This window comes from Haemaphysalis longicornis, unplaced genomic scaffold, assembly GCF_048455015.1.
Source record: "Haemaphysalis longicornis isolate Haplotype H1 unplaced genomic scaffold, Haemaphysalis longicornis Haplotype H1 scaffold_2, whole genome shotgun sequence".
NCBI lineage: Eukaryota > Metazoa > Arthropoda > Arachnida > Ixodida > Ixodidae > Haemaphysalis > Haemaphysalis longicornis.
Genome location: NW_027526295.1, coordinates 201,871,302 through 201,888,107, shown reverse-complemented (window position 1 = coordinate 201,888,107; position 16,806 = coordinate 201,871,302). Strand labels below are relative to the sequence as shown.

General features: G+C 51.8%; 1 protein-coding gene across 11 annotated transcripts in view; it reads left to right on the top strand.

Annotated features, from left to right (window-relative positions):
• Baz (par-3 family cell polarity regulator) overlaps positions 1-16,806 on the top strand; it is a 229,505-nt gene that overhangs the window by 138,907 nt on the left and 73,792 nt on the right. Inside the window, exon 1 of one of the 11 annotated variants that reach the window (XM_077699147.1) lies at positions 13,378-16,217. The exons of the other annotated variants lie outside the window; for them this stretch is intronic. Coding sequence (XP_077555273.1) covers positions 16,098-16,217 — 120 coding nt within the window. The 5' untranslated portion in view covers positions 13,378-16,097. Of the gene's footprint in view, positions 1-13,377; positions 16,218-16,806 lie in introns of those variants that run through there. 11 annotated transcript variants of the gene reach the window in all.

Genomic DNA, 16,806 nt, shown 5'->3' with positions numbered 1-16,806 from the left:
GGCACACATACACGGCTGCTAAGGAAACATTCAAATTAGTTTCCCGTAAAAGCCAAACTCATTTTTTTCCTGACTTCTGATACAATCCCCGTTGCTCCGAAAGCGAGAGTAGAACACTGCACGGGCCCTTGCCGACCCGAAGGCCGGGGTCAGGCCGCCTGAAGCGTTTATCGGCGGACCCGGACCTGGCCCGGGCTCGAAGCCGTGGTCCCGGTCCAGGCTCAGGCTTGAATTCATGAGCCTGGCCGTTAATATTTCCGACACGAAGTGCAGAAGATGTCAATAAAGGAATGTTCTGAGTTTATTTCCACGCGCTTCTTGATGATAGTTCTACGCGTTGGTTTAAAAACTTTCTTTGCTGAGTCTGTTAGTCACTGTACTGTAATGTACTGCAGCAAGGTTTTTATATTTTGGGGTATGACATACTAGCTTTTAGCCTTAAATGTCGGCGACCAGGTTTAGACTTAACTGCAAAAACGCTCGCTCGATAGGCCTAACCACTGCGACCTTTTTAATTTGCCTCTAAAAGCAACTTTTCCCGCCTCATTCACCGTTACATATCACCGTAATATGCGGCAGAGGAAACTTCCGAATGGAAAAAAAAAAACGAATTCAAGTTTAACAGCTCGGTTCTTCATTTTATTGGCTAGCAGTAGCACCGGGGTGAGACGAACGCAACAGCTCCTCGTTCGAGGTGGGGCGTCGTGCCGTCGACTTGCGTAATGGGCCGGCCGCGGTGACGACTTCTACGCATCTCGTATAAAACGGGGTTAAGTGCAGCGTCGTCGCGTCAGCCTCTTCGGCGTGGGCGCACTGCTGCGTCGTCGCGTCTCGTCCCCACGGTCACGCCAGCTCCGTCGTTGGGTCGGCCCCGTCTCCAGCGCTGTTTACCCCCTGTCGTGAGCACCCCCCTCCCCTTCCCCCCGTTAGCGAATATTAAGCCGCGCTTAATGCAGAAGCCCTGTGCCGCAACCTTCCTGAATCCATCTCTTTTTGTGGCCCAAAAGCCCGAGATACTTCCCGCGGATGTTTTATTATCTTTTTAACATTGCTTTGACGCGAATGAAGATGTAACCACTTGTACCCGCTCCTGGTGGGTCTAGGGTTGCCAACCGTCTCGGATTTTGCGGCACTGTCCCGACTTTTCACACAGCGTCCTGAGCCCCGCTCCGTCCTTGTCAGGACAGCTATATGTCCAGGATTTGTTCCGGACCATCCAGTTGGAAATTTTTATGTGATCCAACGCACGCTCAAAAAGGCGCGTCGCGCTACGGATCATGAAGTTAGCTCGAACTTGTCCGGACAGAGGTATATAGGTAAAGTTGATCTTCCGCGTGAAGGGCAACAACTTTAGCGGGTACATTATCCAGCAAGAGCAAGAGTTGCGAGCAGCAGCAGACAGCTGAAGTACTACTGCAAGAGGCCGCAACAATAAATAAACAATGGATTTGTCTCTAAGATACCGCAATAAAAAAAACTGGTTTCGTTGCCTCTCTATGTTAGAGTACGCTACCCACCTCCCTCTCCCCACCACCTTCATTGAAGAGTTGGTAACCCTAGGTGGGTCACTCTTGACGTTGAAAAAAAAAAAAAAAAAAAAAGAAATCATATCATTCCACTGCCCGAAAATTATCAGCGAATGTTTTTAGCGCACTACATGGCACATAATTTAGGTGAAAGATATGAGCAAACTTTATTTCTCTTCAGTTTTGACGGCGGTCATCCCTGAAAGATACATGCATACACCCTCACACTGTTACTTATACTTAAAATAATGCCTATTGATATGTAATCTACTCACAATGCACTTTCAAGTGATAGACGTATAAGTCATGTTTTTAACGGCGTGCAGCTTTGGTGGTGACCGCGTGCTGATAGCACAGACTGCTGCGTTTGTTCCTTTCACTGGCACGTCTCATTTCCCTTCCTTGTGACGGTATATGCTGTGGTCAGGTTTGATGTTGCGCCCCGTCCCGCAAGGCTCCAGGCCGCCCCAGCTCGCAATTCGCCGAGAATGTTTGAAGTCGTTCTTTGTGTCTCATGCCCCCCTCCCGCTTTCATTTTCTGGTTACGAATCATTTTTGTCACTTGCATCGCGGATGCAGAGAGACGTCACGCGCCGAATCTTTCGGTCGTCTTGCGAAACTTGCCGGTACCATGGGTCGGCGCGCTCCGTCATTCGCCATTAAAATGATCGCCAAGGATTCCCGCAGATTGCGGGGGCGAGCGCTGGTTTTATTTTAAGGCGCGCCCTCTCTCCAAGCACTGTTTCCGGTCTGCCATTTTTATCACCGAGGAAGGAGCGCGCACGATTCGCTGATTGTTTCTCGTTCGCGTACTTCATTTCCGTATATACCGTCGTGATGTAACGTGAGGGGAATCGCTGCGCAGTTTGGAGCACAATGCCGCGCGATGTGTCGTAACGTTAGCTTGATTTGGCTCCGGTTCTGCGCTGGGCATGTTAAGTGGGGAAAATACATCCGAAAATTCCCGCGCTTACTCTGCTCCGGAGGAGGAGGAGGAGGAGGAGGAGGAGGAGGAGGAGGAGGAGGAGGAGGAGGAGGAGGGAGGGAGGGTATCCAAGCAAGGAAACACACATATCATACATGTTCGATGTCTTCACGAACACGTTGAGACATATGCAGCGTGCAATTTCTTCCTCACACTTAGCTAGGCCGCACACAGCATCCAGAAGATGCAGGCGGGATGAAGTTTTTACAGTTAAAAAAAAGGTTAAATAGCCTCGTCTAACTGAAGAGCTGCAATGATGTCTGATGTCCCTCGGCAACTGCTCATTAGTAGTGTTAATTGCTTGAACAGAAAATACATTTCTGCGGACATGTTAAAGCTGAACACGTAAAAAGAGAAGAAAAAAAAAGTTCACTTCGCGTCGGCCCCTTCCATGGAAGCTATTTCCTGTGTAGCCGGGTTGACTTCCCAAGTGCTGTCGTCCCCGATAAAGGCCAGTGCCAGGTCGGGAGATTCTCATGTACCCATTTATGCGCATAGGGTCCTTCCGCAGCCATGTGAACGTCGAACTCGATAAAAAGAAGCAGCCGCGTAGTTGTATGCTTCTTTTGGCTTTGTTGTCTGCACTATATACAGCCCCCTTAGGCTAGCTAGCACGACAACGTGCTTAGGGCCGTATGCCACATTCTCACATGTCCAATTACGTACGCAAATGACACCGACGGTGCACCGTACAGCTGCAAACTTCGCATTATTACATGTGCAAATACTTTATAGGCAACCTTTAGCCATTGATCGACGCCAGTAGAGTACACAGCTTGACAGAGGGTTTCATACTTGACATTAGATTTTATCATTTTCTGTGTGCGACAATAAAGCTCGAAAGCTGTTTATGCCACACCCATTAGCTTGCGGATTACAGTGCACATTTGTATACAACGTTGTCGTAGTTCTTGTCGGTCTGAATTGATAATGACAAAAGAATTGCAGCGTGGTTTGGTTTTCCAAGAGGCCTATTATGTGTGCGTTTTAGCCCGCATTCACCAGCACCACAAAACACGGTCAGTGTAATTTGCATATTGTATTATAAATCTTGTAGGTGCACCTATTTACCACAACGTTTGTATTTATCTAGAAAAATGGAATAAAAACAGCACTAAGCTTCTGTTTTTCAAAGCATTCGTATACGTCCAGAACCATTTCCCAACAGGAAGAGGAGTAAGCGCTACTCTTGGCACTCTTGCTTTCTGGGTGCAGGAAATGCGGCGCCCTTTGTCAAGCTGAATGCTTGATATGGACGACTGAGACTTTTTCGAATTGCACATTCCCGCATAAGCGAAGCCGGTAAAACCTCCTGACGAACCTTTTCCGCTATACTCTTCGGAGGAGAACTCAGTTGAAGGCACCAATGCAAAAACAATACCTCCCATGAAACATATGGGCGTACAGCGCTCAGGGCATATGATATAAATGGGGATCGCTTTCTTTCGTGCAGTTCGGTGCTCTTTAGGTAGCTGGTTTTACTTGAAGTCGTTTGATTGTTGCCTTGAAATTCTTCTTCAGAGATCAGGGTGCAGGAACACTGGGCTGAACTGGAATAGACAAAAATATACAGGTATATTACCAATTCTAAACAGTTAAAAACGCGCGAAAATTCTCATTTCGGTGGTTATATTGTCCAAGCTGCACCTGGATTACGCGCCATACTAAATCGTTGGTCCGTATACACTAGGGTGGGGACCTAACCCAGAGATTTTATATAATTGCGCACCCACGATGTGTCGATCGAGCGAAGCTGTTCTCTGCCCACTAACTGTATCGCGTTTTCACCCACGCACTCTAGCGTCGGTGGCTTTCAGCGGATGAGTGTATGCAAGTACATAGAGCATGCGCGATAAATATAAACTTTCTTCACGCTCAGGTCAGCCAAATGCAGTTACTTTGCCGAATTCGGCCGACGTAAGGCCTAACGTTAAGCTACGAAGTCCAAGTTCGGCAACCGGTACCTTCAGCTTCACGTTCAGTAAGTTTCACGTTGCTTGGCTCGTCGTTAGGCCTAACGTTAGGCGTACCAAACGTTATGCACATGCCTGACGAGGCCGATCGGCCGGAGCTCGTAGTCATAATAACGAATCTGAGGAGGAAAACACTCGAAATAAAAATGACGACGACGACGACGATGTTGTTGTTGTTGATGATGACGATGATGATGATAATGGAGCGTTTCACTACTCCGTGCCTCACCCAGCGGCGCAGCTATCTCCAGCGAGCTCGGGGTCTCCGCGCGGCGCCCGCAGTACAGGCGTATTCGTTAGGCAAAGGGAGAATAATGCTCTTGCGTTCACAAGAAGTGCCCCGGTGTCCTCGGGAGTTTTATTCGGAACACTGCCGCGGGCGACACGAGAGCAGCCATAGATGAGCAGCGCAGATACTCCCACCGGTGCGGCGCCCAGACAAAGCAGGCACCAATACGCCGTTCGTCGTGATTGTTCCCCCCCCCCCCCCCCCTTCTTTTTTCGCGACGCGTAGCTTGCAGACACTGGGAACGCGGAGCAAAAGTGGGACGTATACACACATCGCCGCCGACGTCCCCGATAGAAATCGGGTAGAACGAACACCACCGGCGCAACGCTGCAGCAGTTGGCGGTAATGAATTGGAAACGGTCGGGAAAGCAGCAGTCTGGTTTTTGCCGCACTGCGGAGTGGGCTGGCTGAAAGTGGGTGAAGCCTTTGTGGCCACGCCAGACCTCCTTGACTCGGCGTGGATACTCTGGAACACATCGGGGGTGCGCGCTGGCGAGAGCGGATCCCATGGCGCAGCGTCACCCCGCAGTGTGCACCGAAGCTTCTTCCATGAGCGGCACTTACTTCAGCCGAAACAGTGTCTTCAGCCAGCCGGCGATGTCTTCGCCACGGCCCTACAAATCGTGCATTGGAATTAATCGTCGGACAAGGGGTTGCGTGGGGTGGAGACAAGTTAACCTGCTGATTAATCGGCGCTGGAGCGGTATCTAGAAATTGAACCCGATCGAAAGTGTGGGCTCGGGGTGTTTTTATCCTCTGTATTTTCTGGCCAGGTTAACTGTTGCGTCACTTTGCTGGCGTTTTTGTTGTTGTTGTTGTTGTTGTTTTCGACCATTTAGGGTGACGATGATTCGGGTGTCTACCTGGTTGCGATGAGGCTGGCATGTCACATCAGTGCTGACACAACACTTGGGAGACTCCTTTATGTTCGGTTCATGCCAACTTGGCAGGGGCTTTTGATTTCACGGGGAGGGGTTGGAGGCCGCATTTGCCCTCATTGCTCGTGTACGCAAGGATAGGATTCGTCGTTTATTCTCTACCTTGAGTTCAACCTGCCATTCGCACAGCGCCGAAATGTTGATCGTCACTCACCCCGCGTGCGGAAGAGTAGATCTTAGGTATTGCTCCCTCCTTTGTCTTGCACAGCACCGTGCACCTCTTCAACCCCCCCCCCCCACCCTTTCTTTTTTCCCCTATTGGTTAGGACCCGAACATCAGACGAGCGCGCTTGCATAATCACATTTAAACAAGAAAAACGTCTGTACAGAGGCTATGTTTACTGCCTCCCCAAGCAGCTTCACGGTGATTTTTAGCACAATCTCAGCGGCTATGGGAAGGCGTTGGTCACTTATGAGATCCTGTCCCCCGTCGATCGCGTTCCCCAAGCTCAGTGCTAGCAGAAGGAGCACCACCGCTTTTCTGATGGAGGCGAAAAGCAAAAACGCCCGTGTGTACGAGATTTCGCCGTACGTTAAAGATCCCCAGGTGGTCAAAATGAATCCGGAGCCCTCCACTACGGCGCGCCTCATCGCCTGCGTTGCGTCGGCGCGTTAAACCCTTAAAAAAAAAAAAAAAAAGGAGCACCACGCGGGCTCACTCGTTGTTTCCGTTTTCGCTTTTGTCTCGCTCATGTTTACTGTCAAATCTCGTGGTCCATTTCTGTCTTTTTGTCAGGAATTCTGAATTACGAAACTTTAAATAAAAGCGGCAAACTACGCAGCGGCAGGAGGCTGCGGAGTTTCTTCAATGCTGGCTTTTTTTTTCTCCATCTTATGTTCTTCTCTGAATGCCTCGTGTGGCGTTAAATAGCGAGCGGTGGCCCAGGCTGGACGCGTCGTGTATGCGACCGACGGTCTTGAAATGGCAAACAAGTGCTTCGCCCGTGAAGGCCGAGGGAAAACGCGCAGGTATTCCGACAAGTTATTAGCATGAACGGTTGCCTAACAGAACGTTGTTCGACGCGGGGGTACACGTGACACACCCCAGTCCGCGCAGCTCGACAACAGGCGCTTTGTTTCTGAACAACACACGCCTCCCGGTGGTTTGTCGCTGTTGTCATTCTTGCTTTTCGCCCGGAAACCACCCGTCCGTCCGTACGACACTATAGTTAGGCCCTCGGGCGCGGCTCTACCGCTGCCTGACTTTTGGCACCGTTCCCTGTCGCCACGGGACAACGGTGACGCCCATGCATCCGATGGCCTCGCGGGTAGCTCTGCTGTCTCTTCTTCCGCCATCTGAGCTTGCTCCGTGGTTGTTTGTATACAGCTACTGTTACGTCCGCACCACGCGTGGTATGTTCCACCCCCCCCCCCCTTTCCATAACACCGTAGACCGAGCTCTATTGTAAAAGGGCCGTGAAGGCAAAATATGTCTGTGTTCAGTTGTAAAGAACTAACATTTGGTAGCTCATTCAGCTCAACTCCAGCCACTAAACACGTATTTCTACCGAAAAAAGGCGAGAAATATCGAAGAAACGTCCAAATTTCGCGCTGCAGTAACGTAATATGCATAATATGGGCCAGCACTAAAAACTCAGTTTCCAGTCTGCTAGCTGCACTAGGCGTTCAAGTGATAGCATCAGACGAAGGCCCCCGGCGCCGAGTCATGTTTCTTGGCGGCGGCTTAGGCCTGGGGCGCCCAGTCACGCAAAGAGATTATGTGACGTCATAGATAGAGCCACTAAATGAGCTCTAGTGGCTCTAGTCATAGAAGAATGGCCGGAAGGTGGTTGGTGGGTCGCTGCTGCTTCGTCTGTTTTCCTTAATATCTGGATTATTTGTTTGAAGTTGGCGATTAAATTTGAAGTTTTCGCCATCCGAACTGCATTCAGGGAAAGAAAACAATCCCCAATTCTAACGATGTACCGCTTATAAAGACGTCACTCTGCTGTCCGAATGACTCATCTATAACGAGTGTTTACGGTATACCGGAATGCTGCTACAGGTCCCTGGCGGCGAGCTTGCCCTTGAAGTCGCGGGTTTTGAATACCGGCCGCGCCATGGCTGTTTTTACCGAAACAGGTGACAAACGTGGACGCCTTCGTGGTCGAGATTTGGGCGCACGTGGAAGATCCCAGGGGGCCTAAATTATCGATGCGTAGCCCGCCACTGCTGCGAGCCTCTAGCCCAGGTTTCGTCCCAAGTTTAATTTACTTTCGAATTCACTTGTAGGCATGTTGCCCGTCGCGTGTTCGCCTTATGCCTAAGCGGCACTAGCGCTTGCCAGTGCCGAACGGCGAAAAATTCCCATGTTGTCGGACCCCCGCGGCGCTCGAAATACGGCGTGTGGTGCATGTACGTACGCCGTCAAGGGTGGCGCCGCGACTCGCCGTTCGCAGTCGCCTTAAATGTTGCCCTCGTCCCTCGCGAAGCCGCTCAAAAGACGCTCAAGGGTGTCCCCTCCCTCCTTGTCGGCTTCAGCGCTGCCGTCGCACAGAAGCGAGGCGTGGCCGCTGTTGTGAAACCATCTCTCTTCGGCCCAATACGCCCTTGAACGCTGCGCCGCGATGCGTCCCCGCGTCCAGGCTAAGCATCTCTACGCGCGTACACGCCGCATACGGGCTTACTTTCAGGGCATCGGCCTATATCTCCCTAATAGGACCGCTGCGTCTTTTTCTTCTTCATTATATCGCTAAACCTTATTAACGAGCGTTCTAATTTACTGCTCTTTTTTGTTTATCCTGCGGTCCCCCCCGTATAGTTTTCCTCGTTCGCATTTCTTCTTTAGCTTTCTGGGAGTTCTACCTGGCTGCAGCCATTCGACGGTTTTCGGTGTTCGTTTTGGTCCCCAGTTCATGACTATTTTTTACCGACGCTCCGCACGCAGTTTTCCCAACTGGCATCCAGGGTTAAAAGCTTTCAGATCTTGCATCGCTTATGGTCTCCCGCGGAGATCTGCTGCAGCTCTTACTCGCCGCATTTCTTAAGGTTGAGAAAATGCAGACGAGAACAGTCAGAATTCTCGTGCATGAAGCTACCTTGGTAGATTACCTGCATACATTTCTGTAGCGTTTCTAAAATCAGGTAAAGGGGCAAAAAAAAAAATTCGAACGACTGCTCTCTCCCTGTTTCCGTGTCTCTTCGTTTACAAAGAGTAAATGTTTTTACTCGGAAAATGGGACGAAGTTTCGAGATGTCTTTGTGTAAGCTGCATGGGCAATAGCTTTTGCTAAATCTGCCTCAGAGCTGTAGAAAGGCTTGTTATACTTTTACACCTGTTTAGCCTGAGGTGAGCCGCATTCGTTCATTCATTCATGCAAGACGGTTTGATTCACCTTGAGACAATAAGGCTGCGAAGAATGGAGACAGTTGTTCTGTACAGACATTGGCAAAAATAGAACGGAGGGGGTGGATTGCACTTACATTTAGCAGAACATCTGACATCAGCTGAGCTTGTCACGTGAATACCCGCATGGTTGCATCATGCTAAGCCCGTGAGCCACTAAACAGGTTGGGCCTGCAAACGTATACGGTGTCTGCATTCCAATCGCCAGTCCTCTGACGCGCAGCGGTTGCTCATTTTCGGCCCACCGGAGAGCGAAGCGGTGCCTGTTCGCGACCTACGGCTGCAGGCGATGGTCTGAGCTGGCCGGTGAGCCAGCAACACTTGCACTCCTCCCCCGCAAGTAATGGCCAGTAAATGCCGTGTGGCGTGACTGGCGTCTGCGATTCTTTTCACGAGTTTGGGAAAAGGACGTACGTATGCGCCACCTTCTAAAGCATGCACGTTTGAAAAAATAACAACAAACAGCGAATTTTCGGAAAGTTCTCACTGCCTCTCGGCTCGATATTAAAATTCAGCTTCCTTTTTCCGCTAGACTCCAACAATTAAAGGCGAGACTGAGGCGAAAGACGGTGCCCCCGCAGCGCCCACCTGGATGAGTCGCTTCCACGAGTCCCTCCAGCAGTCGCGTTGTGTCGTCACGGCCTTCAGGGTGCTGTCCCTGTTAGTTATTGGCAACGTCGAGGTATGAGTAACTACGCTCATATTTCCCGTTGGTTCTTACACGTATAGCATGCAGTTGAGCTCCACAGACAGCCACCCTCTCCTCTCTCAACCACGAAAAAAAAAAGAAACGTGAACTATATATATTTATTTATTTACACACAATACCCCTAAAGACCCCAGTATATATATATATATATATATATATATATATATATATATATATATATATATATATATATATATATATATATATATATATATTGTGAGCGCTTACTCGTGTACTCGTAGACTTCAATGAATCGTGGCATTGTCGTAGACTGTGCCTATCCACCGTCCACCGGTGTGGTCAATGTCTCACTTGTACATAACTATTATAATCGTCATCTGTACATGATCATCATCATAAGTGACCTGCATGTTGAGTCACGATCTGACAAGTAAAGGTGGAACCGTTCTATATGTTGCCGCCCTGGGGAAAGCGTCCTGTCTCCTTACAATATATATATATATATATATATATATATATAGCGAATCAGAATAGGAAATGAGGGGCTCGTTGAAAATAACACAGAAATAAGGGTTGGCAGTCGAGAAAACCTCGGAAAGCAAAGGGGAGGATGTGGTAGATCATTGAAACAGATTAAGAATTTGGAAAGAAAGAAAGAAAGTGAAGAAAAAATGCCCGCCAGGTGGGATCCGAACCCACGACCTCCAGAATACCGGTCTGGTGCGATCTCCGTCATCTCCGACAGCTGCTCCGTGTTCGCCTGGCTATGCAATGCTTACCCCCAATGGTCCTTGCTTACCCTTCGTTTCCGCTCGCGCAGTCGGGGGGCCGCCTCATTCACAAAGTGAGCGGATACGTACGCACGCCGTGGCACCTGCCCATACAGGCGTTGCGCGAGGGGAGGGTGTGTGCCTCTTCGCGAGACCCTGCCCTTGCCCGCACCAGACCGGTATTCTGGAGGTCGTGGGTTCGGATCCCACCTGGCGGGCATTTTTTCTTCACTTTCTTTCTTTCTTTCCAAATTCTTAATCTGTTTCAATGATCTACCACATCCTCCCCTTTGCTTTCCGAGGTTTTCTCGACTGCCAACCCTTATTTCTGTGTTATATATATATATATATATATATATATATATATATATATATATATATATATTCTGGTCCCAACCCGAACGCATGCATTTTAGGCCGCATAGCTCGAAGCGCACAAAGAGCTTGACCCTCTTACAGCGAAATGGCGAGCGGCAGCATGGCCGAGCGACGTCGAACCAGCGGAGAGTTAGGCTGTGAACATGGCGGTCAACGTAAGCTGGTGTTTCCCCTGCGAGTTTCTCGAGCCGGTCATGCTCGAGCTCGATAATAGCCATCCCGATTTAGACAAATGGTCCAAATGCGCAGTAGGGTCATTGGATTTCGTTGCTTGACATTGGTCAATAGCGGGGACGCGACGGTGCGCAAACACCGATACTCGAACCGTAGAATTAGCAGTGTCGTCGGCAACGGGGCGACAAAATACTCTTGTGTTGCAAACTTCACGGCTGCACACCTAGGGGGAAAATTACCCAGTGATCACGCAAAACCCCTTGTGCAAAACCGGTCAGTTTTCATGATAGCGTGGACGTGACGGTGCGCAAACACCGACACTTGAACCGTAGAATTAGCAGTGTCGTCGGCAACGGGGCGACAAAATACTCTAGTGTTGCAAACTGCACGGCTGCACACCTAGGGGGAAAATTACCCTGTGATCATGCAAAGCCCCTTGTGCAAAACCGGTCAGTTTTCGTTATTGCGTTTTTTTTTTCGCTCAACAAACACAGCCTCGGTTTTGAGCCACGTCATTTGCGGAGCTTTCCAGAGCAAAACTCTCGTAGGGTTTCGTGACACCCGCACGCCGCCTTATTAAAAAGGTCACTGCCGCTGCTACTATTTGTGGACGGAGACCCCAGCTTCATGCATTGCTTGGACAAATGGGAGCACTGAGCAGGGGTTGCTCGCGCCCGGTAAGAACTTGAAACAGCCAAAGCTCACTGCATTTTTTGCACCTGAATGAAGTTTTGCTTCCCCGAATACATTGTGCTTTGATTGCTCGAAGCTGTGGCGTAATTAAAGCTCAACTGGTTTAGCTTTTCTGGAGAGGTCGCTTATATCAAAATACCGCTTATAACGAATTTTTTTGCCGTCCCGCTGACTTCGTTATAAAACCCAACTTGTATGTTCATGTCGTTATGCCATTCATGCCAGGCCTTTTTTTTGTTGTTGTTGTGTTTGCGGTATCTTTCAAGCAAAATTATTGCGGGACACCCGTTTTGGTGATCGCGTCACCTACAGTGTAATTTCCGATAGAGGAGAAGGGCAAGAAGAATTTTGCTGCGTGCATGCCGTTTAATCTACGTTGAAGAAGCCCATCCGTATAAATAGATTCCATGAACTAGATGCACGTACGGCGCGAACTGTAGCCCCTCTTCTGCTGTACGCGCCACGCTTATTATGCAAGCGGACGACGGGCTGTGTCAATGCGCGGGTCACTTGTCCTGAAAATTTTATTTATCTAGTGATCTTGCCGGTAAATTACGGTTGTGCAACGGTTGACCGGTAATCCCCGTGTTTAGCGGAGCTTTAGAGGAAACTGAACAAAGCAAAGTTAGCAGGAAATGACGCTCACGAGGCTAGGCCGTGAGACAAAAGCAAAGACCCGGAAGGCAAAACAAAAACAGAAAAGATGCAGGAAGAGGGATGTACAAACAAAGCGGGCGGGCGCAAAGTATTTGTTTCTTTGTTTGTTGCGCCCTGTCTGGGCTGGTACCCCTCACTGTCTTGCACGACTTGCACAAATCTTTTTTATTCACTTTGCGTTCGGGCAGTGACAACCTACTTTTCAAGTGGAGTCAGTTACTTTCCGATTCGGGTCTTCTTCGGGAATGTTGGTATTGGAGAGAGATTAAGTTATTCGGAATCCGTGTACTAAAGATACCTTGTGAGGTAGGCGAAGCTGCCCGCCACCACTACCACAGAAAACTCTAAAGGTACGTCTTACTCGGGCCGGAGATAATAATATGTCTTCGTGCAGCTCGGGTCTACCTGCGCACTTTTATCCATTATCTCTGCTCCCGTATGCCCTTCCAAGTCGAGCCCAGTTTCCGCTCATCTCCGACAGCTGCTCCGTGTTCGCCTGGCTATGCAATGCTTACCCCCAATGGTCCTTGCTTACCCTTCGTTTCCGCTCGCGCAGTCGGGGGGCCGCCTCATTCACAAAGTGAGCGGATACGTACGCACGCCGTGGCACCTGCCCATACAGATGGGTGCGAGCTGCAAGGTAGCGTTGCTCGAGGGGAGGGTGTGTGCCTCTTCGCGAGACCCTGCCCTTGCCCGCATGTGCGGTCTATTGCTTGTTTGGATGGGAGCCGGCGAACCGTTAGCGGTATTCCGTTTTGGCAGCGGCGGTCCGCTATGAAAGCGCGCGTGCGAGCGTACATGTGCCCTGTGCCGTATGTACCACATATATCCGCCGGTGGGAAAACGAGAGAATAAACCGTTGTGCGTGCCTCGTGAAGCGCATTCCTGGCGTGTCTGCCCTCGGCGCAACAGGTTTCGACGTCGCGCCTCCCTCCTCCCCGGTCGTCGGCGTCAGCGGCGGACGGCGCGCTAGCAGAGGGGTTCGCTCCGTGGAGCGAGCCGGCGGCGGTGGTGTGTTGTGTGTACCTTTGCCGCCAGGGCCGCTGGCCCGAGTCGTTAGTTCCAGTAACCTGGTTCCCCGCCATCCAAGAGGCTTCTTCTCCCCGGCCCACGAGGGGGACGCATGCCCGCTGGGGCTTCGCGCTCGACGGGCGCCTGCAAGCGGCTCTGCTGCCAGCTGACTTGCAACCGCCGACGTTTTTTTCCCCGACTTGTGCAGCTGCGTACGTGGTGCGTGCGTGCCTCTTCCAACTTTCACGGAGTCGATGCTGCGGCGAACAGACTTGTCTCCTCCACCCTGCGCTGAGTAGAATCCGTAGCGTGACACCCATCTCTCGAAAGAAGAACCGAAGCAGCGCCGGTTATGCACCGCCAGTGCCAGTTGGGTCACGCCTGTAGTCGACCGGAAATAAGAGGACGTAACGGCGACTCCTAGCACCTAGCTACCCGGTGGTCGAGATCGGAAAGAACTTCCGGGCTGCCGGTGCTTACGCCGCTGACTGCGTCGTTGGATCCGAGCGTGCACCGAGGCCAGCCGACTTCCGGCGCGCAGAAAAGAGGGCTCCCCCGAAGCGCCGTATCAACAGCCGCCGCCGGTTCGTCCGTGTTCGCCGCTTGACGTGCGACGGGATCGGCGTTCCGCGTCGTGGCTGCGACGCCGACCTCGCCTGTTGCACCGCCAGATCCGTCCCCGTGTGTGCAGCGTGGAGCTGTTTGCCTTTGGTGTGTGCCGCTCGTCGGCTGCTTGCGGCTGACAGTCGCAGCGCTGCGGAGGGTGGGGCATCGAGACCGCGGCCCCGTTTCTACGCGCGCCGGCCTCTCTGGAAGCGGTGGTGTGGGACGGCCGCGTTGGGAGCATCTTAGTGCAGCATACGGATACGGTGCGACCACGTCTGCCTGCTGGATGAACGATACCGCCGACCTTGACGAGCGCGGACGCCGATATGTTTGGCTGGCTCGGCGCACACTGGGTCATACTGCAGTGACTGGCCCTGTCTGCAGCGCCAAGTAGGGTGCACAGCCATGTTTTAGAGATACGTCGTCCGTCTCCAGTTCGCGCATCTCTCCTCTCGAAGTGTCAGCTTTCAAGCTCGAAGAGTCTTTCAGAGTAGCGTAGCACTGTTTCTACCCTCCGTTATTTCGGCTCTACCGGCTTGTCACGCGTCATCTCAGTCGGTGAGAGTTCCGTCCCAGTGTTCCACCAGCCAGAGGCAGACTCTGTCCGAGTTGTCGACTTTCGCTCGCCTTTTTCTCGGAATCAGAGGCGTCCTGGGTTAGGAATCACCAGAGAGCAGCCAACGTCTGCCGCCTGTGTGAAGGAAGCTAGCCGCTATCGCCCCCCTCGGCCTCCCTCCGACCGGAAGCGGCAGGCGGGAGGTGCAGCAGGAGATCGGTGTCGGTGCAAAAGGAGAGAGGCCCCGTAGCTCAACGGTCGCGTAACGCGATCTGTGCCACCTCGGCCGCGGCCGATGCGAGTCGGTGACAGACGCCGAGAGAGCCGGCGCCGGATTCCTTGGTCTCTCGTTCCCCGAACCTTGTCGGTGCACTGGGCGGTCGCGAGGTTCGAACCCAAGGAAGGAAAAAAAAAGGCAGGAAGCGAGGCTCGTCTCTTCTCACCGCCGAGCAGCGGTGACTTTCGCCCAGCGTCAGCCCGTCGAGCGCGGCGACGACCTGCGGAAGCGGGGCGGATCTTCCTCTCCCAGCCTCTTCTCACCGTGTGATTGATAAGCGCGAGCGGGCCGACCGCCTCTCGAGTGGGCGGGTGCCGGGACAGACGACGCTGCCGCCTGCACGGACGGCCGCGCTGTGTCGTTGCCCAGCGACGAGTATGCTGTGAGTGAGTGTCCGTGTCTCGGCGCTGCAACGGTCGAGGGCACACCGTGTGATCCTCTGGGGTCGCCGCCTCAACTTGGATCTACTGGCAGTTGTTGGAGCTGCGGTTGAGAGCTGACGCTGTGCTGATCTTCTTCACTGAAACATTGTCCCGTCACGCCATAGGATCTCATTGTGATCTTCGAGGGTCTCTTGTATCTCAAGGCATATTCTGAGAGTTTCGTTTCCCGGCTATATTCGAACGGAGCCCTAATGTAGCGATGGCGGATTCCTTAAATGAAGATCATCAAGGCGCACGCTGAAGCGGGACTTCTGTTCCCTATTTTTTTCTTTTCCTTTCGTCGCTCGCCGATGTCAACAAGTCCGCCCGAGCGAATTTGAACGGGCGGCCTGGCGTTTTGTCTGTAAAGTTGTGACCCGGATCTGCATTGTTCCCGGCACCGCCGCACGACTTGGTGCACTGCTCCTCTCACGTTAAACCCCGCTGCCGAGTCATTGCCGAGTGCGCTGCGGTCGGAATCGCTCATTGTTCACAAGAGTGGCGGTGTAGTACGTGCTCCTCTTCTCCGTGGAACCGCCAGGAAGCTTGGCGATCGTCCCGTTTTGTTCTCCGACCAGCGACGATCACCCCTTGTGCCCAACCGTCCTCATCTCGACTCCGTGCACCAAATTTCTGCTGTTTTTTTTCTTCTCTGGCTGACTGCCTTTATCGCCATTGTTGTCGCTCGCCGTCGTGGTTGCAGTGTGATCGGCTTGGTGCTCGGAAGGCAGCTGCGACAGAGTGAGTGGTTTGCCGACGCCGTCAATCGGTTGTGCCGGCAGCGCAAGAAGAGGAGCGTCGATTGTGCGCGATGTTGTGATGCGCCATGTCGGAGCTGGTCGCTAGAGCTGCGAAGATTGCGGCGGGGTGCCTGACCCGCCGCTCCAAACGCTACGACCTCGCCAAGGTGCACGCCAAAGGACGCATCGCCGCCGCGGCTGTCCAGGTAGGCACCACTCGCGCCCGGGCGGTTTTGTTCCCGAAGTCGTGGAAAACTAGAGTTATGAGTGCACGGAATCAATTTGTGGAGCTAAGTAATAAATAAAAAAAAACAAGTGTTCTATGAACTGTAACAGCGCTCGACTGTCGAGACGTTATCTCTCTCTCTCTCTCTCTCTCTCTCTCTCTCTCTCTCTCTCTCTCTCTCTCTCTCTCTCTCTCTCTCTCTTCGTGAACCGTTACGGTTCACAATTATGTGACCAGCGTTGAGTGTCCTGCTAATAGACGCCCAAGAAGTGTTTTTAGGGTCTCATTGCTGTTCATATTAATGCAATTACTGACAGGCCACGATTTTCAACTCGCATAAACGGAGTCTCTTGTGTTCATTTAAGTGTCTTCTCCTCGGCCCTCATTGTACTTCGTATTTGTGGAAGCGATCCGCTCCGCGCGCATCGCTGGGCTCTGCGATAACGGAGGCTATTTCGAGCTGGGTTTGTTTGATGAATATCAAAGGGCGAGAGCCACTCCGCATCGCTTATTTTGCAGGCCAAGGTCTATTACGGGTTTTCGAACATGTTATTCAGGCGTTGCGTTGC